This window comes from Neodiprion lecontei, chromosome 6 (assembly GCF_021901455.1).
Source record: "Neodiprion lecontei isolate iyNeoLeco1 chromosome 6, iyNeoLeco1.1, whole genome shotgun sequence".
Classification (NCBI taxonomy): Eukaryota; Metazoa; Arthropoda; class Insecta; order Hymenoptera; family Diprionidae; genus Neodiprion; species Neodiprion lecontei.
Genome location: NC_060265.1, coordinates 28,152,551 through 28,163,972, shown reverse-complemented (window position 1 = coordinate 28,163,972; position 11,422 = coordinate 28,152,551). Strand labels below are relative to the sequence as shown.

The 11,422-nt window shown below is 35.5% G+C and overlaps 3 protein-coding genes across 14 annotated transcripts; 2 read left to right on the top strand and 1 right to left on the bottom strand.

Moving 5' to 3' along the window:
- The first annotated feature begins 391 nt into the window (after window positions 1–391).
- On the top strand, window positions 392–3,277 carry LOC107227226. Its single transcript, XM_015668315.2, has 3 exons — window positions 392–664; window positions 2,010–2,058; window positions 2,341–3,277. The coding sequence occupies exons 1-3, from the start codon at window positions 392–394 to the stop codon at window positions 2,349–2,351; spliced, it is 333 nt and encodes a 110-aa protein (XP_015523801.1). The 3' UTR covers window positions 2,352–3,277.
- LOC107227213 (mitochondrial 2-oxodicarboxylate carrier) lies at window positions 666–11,405 on the bottom strand. 10 transcript variants are annotated; one of them, XM_046743166.1, is made up of 7 exons: window positions 6,135–6,480; window positions 4,985–5,367; window positions 4,765–4,827; window positions 4,079–4,378; window positions 3,814–3,968; window positions 3,583–3,726; window positions 666–935 (listed from the first exon to the last, which is right to left on the bottom strand). In XM_046743166.1, the coding sequence occupies exons 2-6, from the start codon at window positions 5,261–5,263 to the stop codon at window positions 3,606–3,608; spliced, it is 918 nt and encodes a 305-aa protein (XP_046599122.1). In that variant the 5' UTR covers window positions 5,264–5,367; window positions 6,135–6,480; the 3' UTR covers window positions 666–935; window positions 3,583–3,605. The 10 variants fall into 10 exon arrangements, with proteins under 10 accessions (XP_046599122.1, XP_046599118.1, XP_046599120.1 ...); XM_046743162.1 differs by lacking the exon at window positions 666–935 and adding an exon at window positions 5,991–6,067 and having other exon boundaries at window positions 3,268–3,726; window positions 6,135–6,479; XM_046743164.1 differs by lacking the exons at window positions 666–935; window positions 6,135–6,480 and adding exons at window positions 5,822–5,897; window positions 5,991–6,113 and having other exon boundaries at window positions 3,268–3,726.
- Window positions 6,756–10,582, top strand: LOC107227212 (ectonucleoside triphosphate diphosphohydrolase 5). 3 transcript variants are annotated; one of them, XM_015668289.2, is made up of 3 exons: window positions 6,756–7,218; window positions 8,253–9,590; window positions 9,764–10,582. In XM_015668289.2, exons 1-3 carry the CDS (start codon window positions 7,198–7,200, stop codon window positions 9,839–9,841), a joined length of 1,437 nt encoding a protein of 478 aa, XP_015523775.1. In that variant the 5' UTR covers window positions 6,756–7,197; the 3' UTR covers window positions 9,842–10,582. The 3 variants fall into 3 exon arrangements, with proteins under 3 accessions (XP_015523775.1, XP_015523777.1, XP_015523778.1); XM_015668291.2 differs by lacking the exon at window positions 6,756–7,218 and adding an exon at window positions 7,351–7,492; XM_015668292.2 differs by lacking the exon at window positions 6,756–7,218 and adding an exon at window positions 7,473–7,606.
- Window positions 11,406–11,422: the final 17 nt, after the last annotated feature.

Genomic DNA, 11,422 nt, shown 5'->3' with positions numbered 1-11,422 from the left:
TAACACTAATGCAAATATCTAGTATATTCCATAACATTTGAATTCCACGAAGTGAAGACAGCCATATTGCGTTGCCAACTGTAAAACGAAATTTCTCCATTATATAGGGTGTATTGGGTCAATGTCAGGCCTGCTGGAACAGAGATCAGCATTATAGCAAATATGTCTGTCCAATTACGAACGTAGTAGGATCCTGCTGTTTTTCCATTATAAGCCGGTTAAAATGTCAATTTAGTTAGAAGTAATTTCATTTTCATTACGATTAAACGTGAGAATCACATTACACTAGTATTTGGGAGAATTGTTAGAAAAAATCTCTAGCTATTTGTCATATTCTGGAATAAATATTCCCTGGCCGCAGTAAATATACATAGTTTTTGGGCGGACCAAAATGTCGTCGGGAAAACGTTACGATATCGCGAGCGAAAGTTCTTCGGACGAAGATTACCGGCGCAGGAGGTATAAGCATTCGTACTCAAGTAACGAGAAGTTTGACGATTACGACGAAGATAATTGTAAAACATTGAAAAAGGCGGACAGGTCGTCGAGCTCGTTGGACGTGACGATGAGAGGCGGCCGGAGCCATTCGAAGAGGCCGTGTATGAACAAAAACGCTCAAGCAGCCAGAGAAAACAGAATACGGAAGAAGAAACACTTGGAACAGGTAGAAAATAAACTTTCGTTTTATCAGCAAAAGAGTAAAAGTTTGGTTAACGTCATACAGAAACAGGATATTGACATAAAGAAATTAAAGGGCGAAGTCACTTATCTCAGATGCCTCTTGAAAAACAAGACCAACATTACAGCGTTGTTGCAATCAATGAACGAAGGACTAAGCAAAGCGTCGATTAATAGAGATTCGAAAAGTGGGCGAGAAATGTCGCTCGGCAGTAAGTCGACTCTGGAACAATTAGCAGCAAATGCAAATTGTACACCTGGAAAAAACCAACGGTTACTACAAGGCATTACAAAAAGACAATTATCTACAAATGATGTACTATCAAATTCAGAACTTGATCACACTTACACTATTCCTACGACTCAAAGAGTTGTATCTCCTAAGTCTAATCACGGAGACATAAGCGGGGATGAAAATCATGAAAACATAGAAAGTTGTAATGGTTCAATATTTGGCGATGATATTTTACTGGGTTTTGAGAAACAAGCTTCTTTAACTTCACCTCTAAGTAATTTGGATGAATTAATCGACGTCGATGTGTCAAATACAGATGCATCTGGATGGTCAAGCTTGAGTGGAAATGTTTATAATAATTTCACAAATTTTGATGAAATTTTAAACAACACCTCAAATAATGTGGATACTTTAACTAATCTGTACGACGACTCAAACATACTTGAGGAGTTTAAAGACGCTGGTATCTGCTTACACGTGAATTCTAAAAAAGTTTCTCTGGAATTTTGCTCTATTTGTCATATGAATAGTCTGAACTCGATGTCGGAGTGAATAATATGTCATGACAAGTTATTCTCACTAGCTTGCTGGATCGTCAAAACTAAAAACCAATATCCAAAAGTGATATATTCGTTCGAAAACCAGATATTAAATTTCTCTAATTCAATGAGAAATCCATGGGTATATGAAGAAACTATCAATTTCAAGATGTATAGTTGAAAGGTCATACTATAAAATATCGACCCGATCAGTTGGACTGATATATGTTACATGCTTTTTTGTTTTCAATTTTGTATCAGTACCTAGAAGTAGAATGTTATTATTAATTACTGAGCATTTTGCTATTGCTTGTTCAGAAAGCAGTAACAACAAAACAAGACAATTGACATTAAAAAATAATATAACGTATCGAGTTAATATCATAAAATATAAGTACAACATCGTAACATAAGAAATCTGTTGTTTGGCATATTGTTTTTGTGTAAATACTTCAGTAAATTTTACGGAACTAACTTTATATTTCACCGGATAGAATTAATTCTAGTTGTACGCTATAATCTTCCTCCGAGAGTGTAAAAAATGTTTACTTTTGCAGAACAGTGGCTTGGCAGAGTTCACACGGCTGTTGGGGAAATTATTAAAAGGTGGGCGTCGATGCAATTTTCTAGCGAGGCGTTGTTTGCCAGTTCAAACTGAGCATTATTAAGAAACTTGAAAAATGATGAGTATACTACTGAAATATATTCGTTGAAGATTTGAAGCAGAAAAATTTCATTCAACGTGCAAAGACTTGACACTACCAATTTTATGCTTTCATAACCATTTCCATACACTAACAAATTGTTATGGTTTTAACTGGCCTATGCCTCGCTAGTCTGATATTTTGTGTCCGATTTGCATCATTCATTATTTGGGATTGGTTACAGTCCATGCATAACAAGTTTGGATTATCGGAGCTGCGGTTGGACCTATTGAGTATTGAATTAATTTCAACATGTCCACAGGTTGAGTATGAGTATCGACATGATTCTTATGTAAAACTAAACATACTTAAGATTATAAAAACTTGACAAGTATTGAAAAAAAAACAATGCAAATTAATTAACTTTCTGCTATCTGAAAAGCATGAAAATACAAACCTAATGTACATTGTAGAGAAACCGAACAATCTAACGTACATTGCCTCTTGAGTACTCTCACTGCACAGTGCCGACTGCATTGATAACTTCATTTTAAAAGAATTGCTTATTGTTATTATTATCATAAACGCTCAGTATTCTGAATATTATGTGTATAAAACGCTGATAAGAACATTTTTTTTTTATCATTGCATAAAATTTTGAAACTTGGCAACACGAGACTTGCCCATTTACAATTTTTATAAACATGAGAATATATTGTAATTCCAAATGGCTAAAGGTAATCAATATTCAACAGTATATTTTTCATCGATTGGTGATTTGAGTTTCAGCTACACCCTTCTACAACGATTGAGTGAAAATGGAGCTTGCTGCAGTATGAAGTAAAATTGTCCAGCAACATTTGCACAGAAGGAGTCGTCTTGTTTTATCTCAAACTTTACGTACTTTTCTAATATTTTCCCAAAATTGAACTGTCGTTCAAGTATAGAATAATTACATGTAGTCAACTTAACTTTTGGGAAAAATTTTGTAATCCCCATGTAAGACGACACCTTTGATGTAATATTTGCGAGACGAATGTAAGTAAGCGTTTTTACAGCTCTCGGGGGTTTGTTATAGAATTAATTGTAATATCTGTGTCTATGCTAAAGCTTGTTGTAATGAATTTTTATGGTATGGAGCACTTGTAATATAATGTGTATTAAATGACACTTCAAATCCACGGTTTCTTTATCTGCATCCTTAATATACATCGTGAAATATTTTTTACTCCGTTAGTTTCAAAATATTGAAAGCCGATATATTTAATGTTACGTTACAGTATGTTTAATGAAAATGCGTCACTTAAATCACAGGTCTAGAAATTAGTTATCTATCATCTTGCTCAAGTAGAATAAAATGAATCAGATCCACTACTCTGAGAAATAATTTAATCTACATGATTCTCGTAGGCAAAATAACAAGTCACTCGCAGCTTGAGTGGCCAATCCATACAAAGGAAATCTTTGGTAAACTTTGATTTCTTACGGTCATAATCATCAATATTCCTTTTAATTTGCGAATTTGTGTGTGAGGAAGTGATGCATGTAATCATAGACCACAAGCATTATAGCTCCACCAGGTCCCAATCGCACTACTTTGGGTAGCAAACCTTTATACAATGCTCTGAATCTGTAATATTGAACATGTATTTTATTACATGTTGGGGAAATGCATTGTCAGTTCCTTACATGAAAGATAAACTAATGAAATACAGACCCCTCTTCACGGTACACTATGGCAATAGTCCTAAACGTTCCTTTGTATTTCACTCTATCTGGTTGGGGCTGTGGTCCTTGTATGCGACTTTTTGCGACATCGAATGGAATATTTAAACACGATGCTAAAGTTCCGGAAGTAAACCCTATGCCAACCTATATTGATAAAAACAGATCAATCATCAAAATTTTATTTTTCAATATGGCTATGCCTAGTCTATAACAGTGCAAAAACGGTAAGTGAATATTATCTGTTATACGATCACCTTTGTAAAGAATTCCAGCCAAGGATCATTGTTCAGTGGTATATAGCTTTTGACAGAATGATAGAATCCAAAGTAAACGGAGTTGAAAACTGCATTCCTCAAAACGGTTGCACTAAGGCCTTTATACAGACCATTTAAACCCAAGCCTTTGGTTCGTATTATTTCCTTGGTAACTAAAATGGTTGATGGGCTTTCCTTCATTTTCTTACGATTTGATTGCAACTGAACCTTTATAACTTCGAAAGGGTTCACCAATGCACCCTCTGTAACCCCGGCAAAAAATCCAGCGCATGAAAATGTCTAAAACATGAATTACTCGACTTGAATTCTGCCTCGACCAACCTTATGAACTTTTTATTAGCAATTTAAGTACAGTCATAGTTGATGACAATCACATATCTGTGATAACTAACATACTTATAAGCAGGACACCTTTTCAAGTGGAAAGGTTCAGGGATCTTAGTGGGTTTGAGCATGTTAGATTCTTTCCATGTCCATTTTCATTGGTCCTGTAGGTAGAGAAATCCAAAGCTAAGTAGAACTATGAAAATCCTAGAGTTTCATTGTTAACAATTAAATTTCTCACAGCCTATGAACCTGATTGAAATTGTCAGACATACCGCTTAAAGTTGGATAATAAGCAACGTATTACATGCAAACCAAGTATCAATATATTTGGAACTTACTAATGGTGTCGGACTGCTCGCCCCAAACAGGAAGAATTGTTTGTACTGCTCGAAGGTAAAAAACTACGAGAAAGAATGGGTTTTTATAAAACATGCGAGTAGATTCCTGAATAGAAAAAAAAAACAGTCATTTGTTTTTGATAAATGATTACTTCCAACAAATCTAAATATCAGTGTGAGGCTGAAATAAGTAGCGCAACAAATAGCGTCATCTGCTCACCTTCACAGCTCTTTTCGGTGTTTCAACAATGATGGGGGGTATAATTCCCTTCCAATAAGCACCGAAACCTTCGCTCACATACATTTTTTTCATACAATCCACAATCCCAGTATAATATGTCGGGTCTGCGGCAGTGGGTTTGACTTGTAGCTGAAAGCGTGTCTTGACTAGATCCATCGGATGCATTATACATACTTCTACAAAACCTGCCGAACCCCCAGCACCGATTTGAATAGCGGCCTGCTTCAGAAGGCCTGGTCCTTCCCTTTGCTGTACCATTTTCACAATTACTTTCCTTCGGTTGAATGATTCTGGCAAAGTGCGAATTTTTTAAAGCTTGCCACAATTCTTTGCGGTATCCACACGTATATCAGATCCTGATACTGAAACAAAAAATTAACAATGTTCATAGTTGAAGCAAAAAAAAGGAAGAGAAGAAAATCTAGAACGTACACGTCAATGTTATTCATCTAAAGACGCCTGTCCAACAAGTAAACCGATAGCTACGTATATTGCATTGTTGAGTAACCCGAGAATAAATACAATATTACAAATGAAAGCTTTGCTTGTATGTAAACAATCGTACAAGTTGTCGTGGAAAAAAAATTCAATAATGCCTAAATCAAAATTGTCAACTTAACCGTCAATTAGTATATAGTATTCAGCTCTACGCACATTGCCAAATCCCCAACAAACAGTAATGTTAGGTTCAGACTTGTTGTGTAAGGCATAAATCTTATCAATGTAAAAGCAAACAAAAAATGTAACCGCACAGATTACGCGGAGCTGATCACATAGTTCCTATGATATCCAATACTTCGATTATTTGTTTCTTACTTGATTTTTTCAAGGCGGTTTTTCGTGTAATCACTGAAATATTCTTTACGATAATACATAGAGGATCTCGGACCAGCTAGAATTTAGTAATCGGTTGTAGGTTATAGCAGAGATGCGTATATCAATATAAATCAGCGGAATTAAAATTTTATGAAATGTAAAATATTACGGCGATTCAAAGTGCTTCTTTTCTGTGGTCAAAACTACGTCGATTGCGTTGAAATTTCGTCGCGATCAATCATCATCCTGAAATACAGCCACCAGCTACATCGAAGATGTTGAAACATTTATGTGAGACGAAACAACTAGTTACCCTTCAGTTTCATTTCCAAATCGTGAAAGTATGCGGTAGCTCTTAATTCAAAATTATTATATATATTTCTGTATTATAAAATTTACGATCACTGAAGCACCGACAGCCAGGAATAGTATAAGCGATAATCGAGGGCATCCAAATTGAGAATTCCAGCTATGCCGTTGGCTTAGCTACTCATGATCACTGGGTCGCGGAGAATCTCGACTTCGGCTATTTGTTTCAAACCCCGTTCGTGAGAAACCGAAATCTATTTTTGAAATCATATACGTATAACTTTTTTCTAACGCAAGATTTATGGTCGTCGTCCGTGGCGCTATTGGGAAGATTTTTAAATATTTGAACATGCAGAGATAATATTCGAATCGCCTTTACTTTTTTTATCAGCGCGTAACACGTGTTTGTGACACGAAACATATACACGTTTATACAATTTGTCAAGTCACGATCACTGCTCGCCGGTTGTACGTACTATCTCATAGATGGTAATAGATCTCTATCCCATATCTACGTGCTAGATAGTACATGTAATTGCGCTATCATTTGAAAAGATTACGCGCAGTATTGCGTAACGGTGAAGCAGCAAATTCGCAACGACGTTCGTGAAAAATGAACTGACGATACGCGGCTAGTGCATAATAAGCTACAGCTGAATAAGCAGTCAGCACGATCAGACGACTTTCTATTGTCCAATAACAAATACTAGATATAGGTGAAATTATCTAAGGTGGACTGTCAAAGTCAATTTCCTGCAGTTACAATAACTGCATGCCAATTGGCGTTTATAAATCGCGTCGGGTTTTTGTGGGAATAAATTTACGATTCTCTTTAGACAGATGCAAATAAACCTTGAACGTTATCGTTCCATGGCATCTCTATCTATATATTCGGTCATTTTCACCTGAATAACTGTTCGACTCTCGTCAAGTAAATACTCGTCTTAAAACATCGTGTCGTCGCGTGAGAACGTCAAAGGTCTTGACGCGTTAACCGATCACTTTACGATCTTATTGGGACTCTGCAACAAATTTACTTACAATAGTAATACATATTTACCGCTACAATGGAAATGAGGAAAAGAAAGGTATGTTTTTTGATCAATTTCATTGGTACGTACAAATTGGATTGTTGTGGGGAGAAAAATAAAAATAAAAAATTTCCACGAACAACAAGTTTCATATATTTAAATGTATAGTACGTTCCGTCATTTACGGTATCTATATCATGTGACGTGGCATTCGACGGACGAAACTGTAAACGTAACGATGCCTGACGTTTCCAGCATACCGCGTGTACCGATGTTCCTTTACTTTACATATATTCATTGACTTTGCCTTTACTAAATGCAATACACACTCGTAAGTGTCACACAATCAAATTTGCATACAATAATACCGTTTGTGGAATGAACATTGTAAATCTTTATCAAAGGATCGTAAAATCATTGATACCTTATTTGTGTCTTATCTCAGGTATGTAATTCGTGTTCCGATTGCTTGCGAATTTTAAACGAGATTGCAATTTCAAGGTTTTTTATCGAAAATATTGCTACATGCAAGAGTAATAAGTGAAACAACGTATTTGTCGATTGCGAACATGTCTAATAACCTAAAAAGTTCAGCAAAACCTCTGATATCTTTGCGAAAAAAAAAAAAAAAAAAATTACATGCATCAGATAGGACATAAATTTCCTGAATTCATAATTTAGCTTTGTGAAATGTGGATTAAACGTAACAAAGTGCATTCTGTAGATTTCAATTTTGCTATCACATAAAAAAAAAAAAAAAAATCATATGAGATTCGTAAAATAGTAAATATGGATGGCAGATATTTTCGTACTTGTTCTTTTAATTGAACGTTATCAGTAAGTTCTTATGATATACATATTCTAATTAAGTGATTATGCAATCACCTAATTTGTACTTGACTGAAATAACATTGCTGAGTCGTGTGTACAAATGCCTCAGTTATCTGTAAGCAAGCTCCGGCAGTTTATGCTTGCGTTTTACCTATTAGATTTGCAGATTATTGTTAGTGTATTCAGAATATAGTGTTAACATTGAATAATCGTTGATGTATCTCTATACACAATTAATCTTCATTGTTTTGTCGTTTCAGTTGGAAGCACAAGATGGGAGCTCGAATAATCATTACACGGCACCGCGCGCGACGAAAACCATGAACCGCCCAAATAGGACTAACATTATAATGATAATTATAATTGGAATAGCTGTTCTGGTTTATATAGGGATATCCATGGGATTAAAACCAGTTAGGATGGGCAGTAAAGCTTTAGATCGTTTAGCGTTTTCGCTTAATCTTCAGAAACCGTTTTACGCGGTGATTATCGATGCAGGTTCAACCGGAAGCCGTGTACTGGCTTTTAGTTTCCACGAATCGATAATAAATTCAAATTTAATTCTGGACGATGAATTATTTGAGCAGATAAAACCAGGGCTGAGTTCTTTTGCCGATAATCCAGCAAAAGGTGCTGAATCTCTGGAAATTTTAATAAACAAAGCCAAAACTGTTATACCAAAATCAGAATGGCAACATACTCCCCTAAGTATGAAAGCAACGGCTGGTTTAAGGCTATTACCAAAAGAAAAAGCCAACAAATTGCTTGAAGAATGTGAAAAGGTGTTTCAAAATTCAGGTTTCTTAACTTCTAAAAACTCAGTATCCATAATGGACGGTACTGATGAAGGAATATTTTCCTGGTTCACAGTCAATTTTTTACTAGATCGTCTAACGCCACAAAGTCATGAAAACACAGTAGCAGCATTAGATTTGGGTGGTGGGTCCACACAAGTAACTTTTGCACCTGATAGCAATCATATTAAAGATCAAGAAAAGCATATATTTTCCATCAATGCCTTCAACAATAATATAAGCATTTATACTCATAGCTATTTAGGCATGGGGCTTATGGCAGCTAGGAAAGCAATTTTAACATATGGCCAGAATCTAGAAATAGAGGAAAACACCCCTTCTGCAGGATCTAAAGTAGAGATACGTTCGGAATGTATTAATCCTATAATATCCACTGACTGGAGTTACGGCGGAGTAAATTACGTAGTTAAAGGTCCACTCAATGGAACCCATAAAGTTGTAAAGACCCAAAACTTTGGTGGGGTCGACGAGGACAGACCAGTTGTCAGATTCGCGGAATGTTTGCAAATTGTCAGGAATTATGTTGGCACGATTGTCAACAAACCACTGGGATTAGAGAACCGAGAAATTATGGCATTCTCGTATTACTTTGATCGAGCCACGGAGGTGGGACTCATTGACCCATTTGCTGGCGGAGTTGTTACAGTTGGTACTTTCTTGAAACAAGCCACAGAAAGCTGCGACTATCCGAATACCGACCAACCATTCATATGCTTGGACTTGACATTCATTTATGTCTTACTTCGAGATGGCTTTGATTTACAACCAGCAACTAAATTACAAGTAAGTTGGTACAAAATTTTTTCAGCATATTTTATGTACGATGCACATTTTGTTTGAAATTATTATTGAATCTTTGAACATTATAATTCCGCTTAAAAAAATGTTGATTCATCTGTTCATCATTATTCACAAGTTACTACTCATGTCAGTCCAATGATTATTTTTATTTACAGTTGTACAAAAAAATTAATTCTCACGAATTGAGCTGGGCTCTCGGGGCAGCTTTCAACATTTTGCAGAATGGGCTCTGACGTGTCTACATATTAGATGAAAAATTTGTATAGCAAAAAATTCTGCAACGTGTCAATAGTATGTGATATGCTGGTACTCCAGGAGAGAACTATCACGGTAGATTTTAAGTAAGTCAAAAATGTAAATGTAACTTTTTGTTACAATACACCATTCGTAACTTTTATAATGAGAAAGAAATGGTACGATTCGTGATCTATGAAATTAAATATGAAATTAAAGCACATGTTGAAACAAGAAATCAATATAAGTAGCACAAAGATTAATTTTAATGATATTTTCAACAAGACTACTGCAGTTATAGATAAACTCAATTTTGTAAATATGACGATTGATATATTTGAAATCATATACTGACATATACTATACGTATAAATATAATTATGTGGACAACATGCATCGATTCCTAGTGCCTTCTTGAAAAAAATATCACTACATTTTAACACATATTCCATTTACCTATGAAATTTTAAAAAAGGTTATAGTATAGGATATAGACAAAGCATTTTTATGATTGTTGACCACATTTCGAATGGTCGTTACTTATGTTCCAGTTAAGTAATAGAAACTATAGAAGAAAATATGCAACATAAGTAAACTGTTATTACATTGATCATCGGTATGTACAAAGTCTTGGAAAAGTGAAATTATCTATGTTAATGTATTATGTAAAACGTTACTACTTCCTGATTGATTGTATTAAAAAAGTAATAATAAAAAGTTACCAAATTTGTACAGGCAAACACGTTTTCACCTGTGTAATTTTTTTCAAAACACTTATAAATCGAAAAGTGAACGTTACAGTCGTCTTCTTACAAATGGTTGCCGAAACATTATATTTGAATTAGCGTGCTCATGAAATCACATGATACATAGCTGTATTGCACGATTTATAAACCGATACTTTTGGGAAAGGCTTTGTGATTGTGAATTTTATAAAAAAAAAATACGACAGAAAAAACCTCCAAGCACAACACAGGTTTAGCATTGCTAGATTGCATTTAGCAAGAAACTACTTTGCTAACATTGTCTAAAAAATATGTTGAATAAGCTGTCGTCGACTCTCATTAATTGATAAAAACAAACCAATCCCAAGATGGAATTGAATCCAGAATAGAGATTGCAAATATACCCACACGATACTTGCTGACTATTTGACTCAGGCTTTGGTAATTTTTCAGACCAACAGGAATTTCTTATTTTCACTTCACTGCACCACACTTCGAATACTTACGGTTTGAACAGACTTAAATTGCGCGACACAAGTCCAAGTCCGACCACGTGACTCCCCGCGCGCTGTCCAAACGCGAGTGATGCTCGAGTCGCAGCCACCGGCTCAGATCAACGAAATGCGTAAATTAAGCGACTCATCCTCGCGTCACGAAGTATATTTTCTTACAAAGTATTAGTATAGTGCCGAAAATTCATTGTCAGGAAATATTTAATGCCGTAGGACTGATTGCTCGATATCAAGGGTTAGTTTCGCCCTCTTTTCGTCTAACACACGACGTAGCCGACGTAGCCGCACCAGTAACAGTCAACGCCCCCCGTGCGTATGCTCGAAACTCTCAATGGATGCGTAA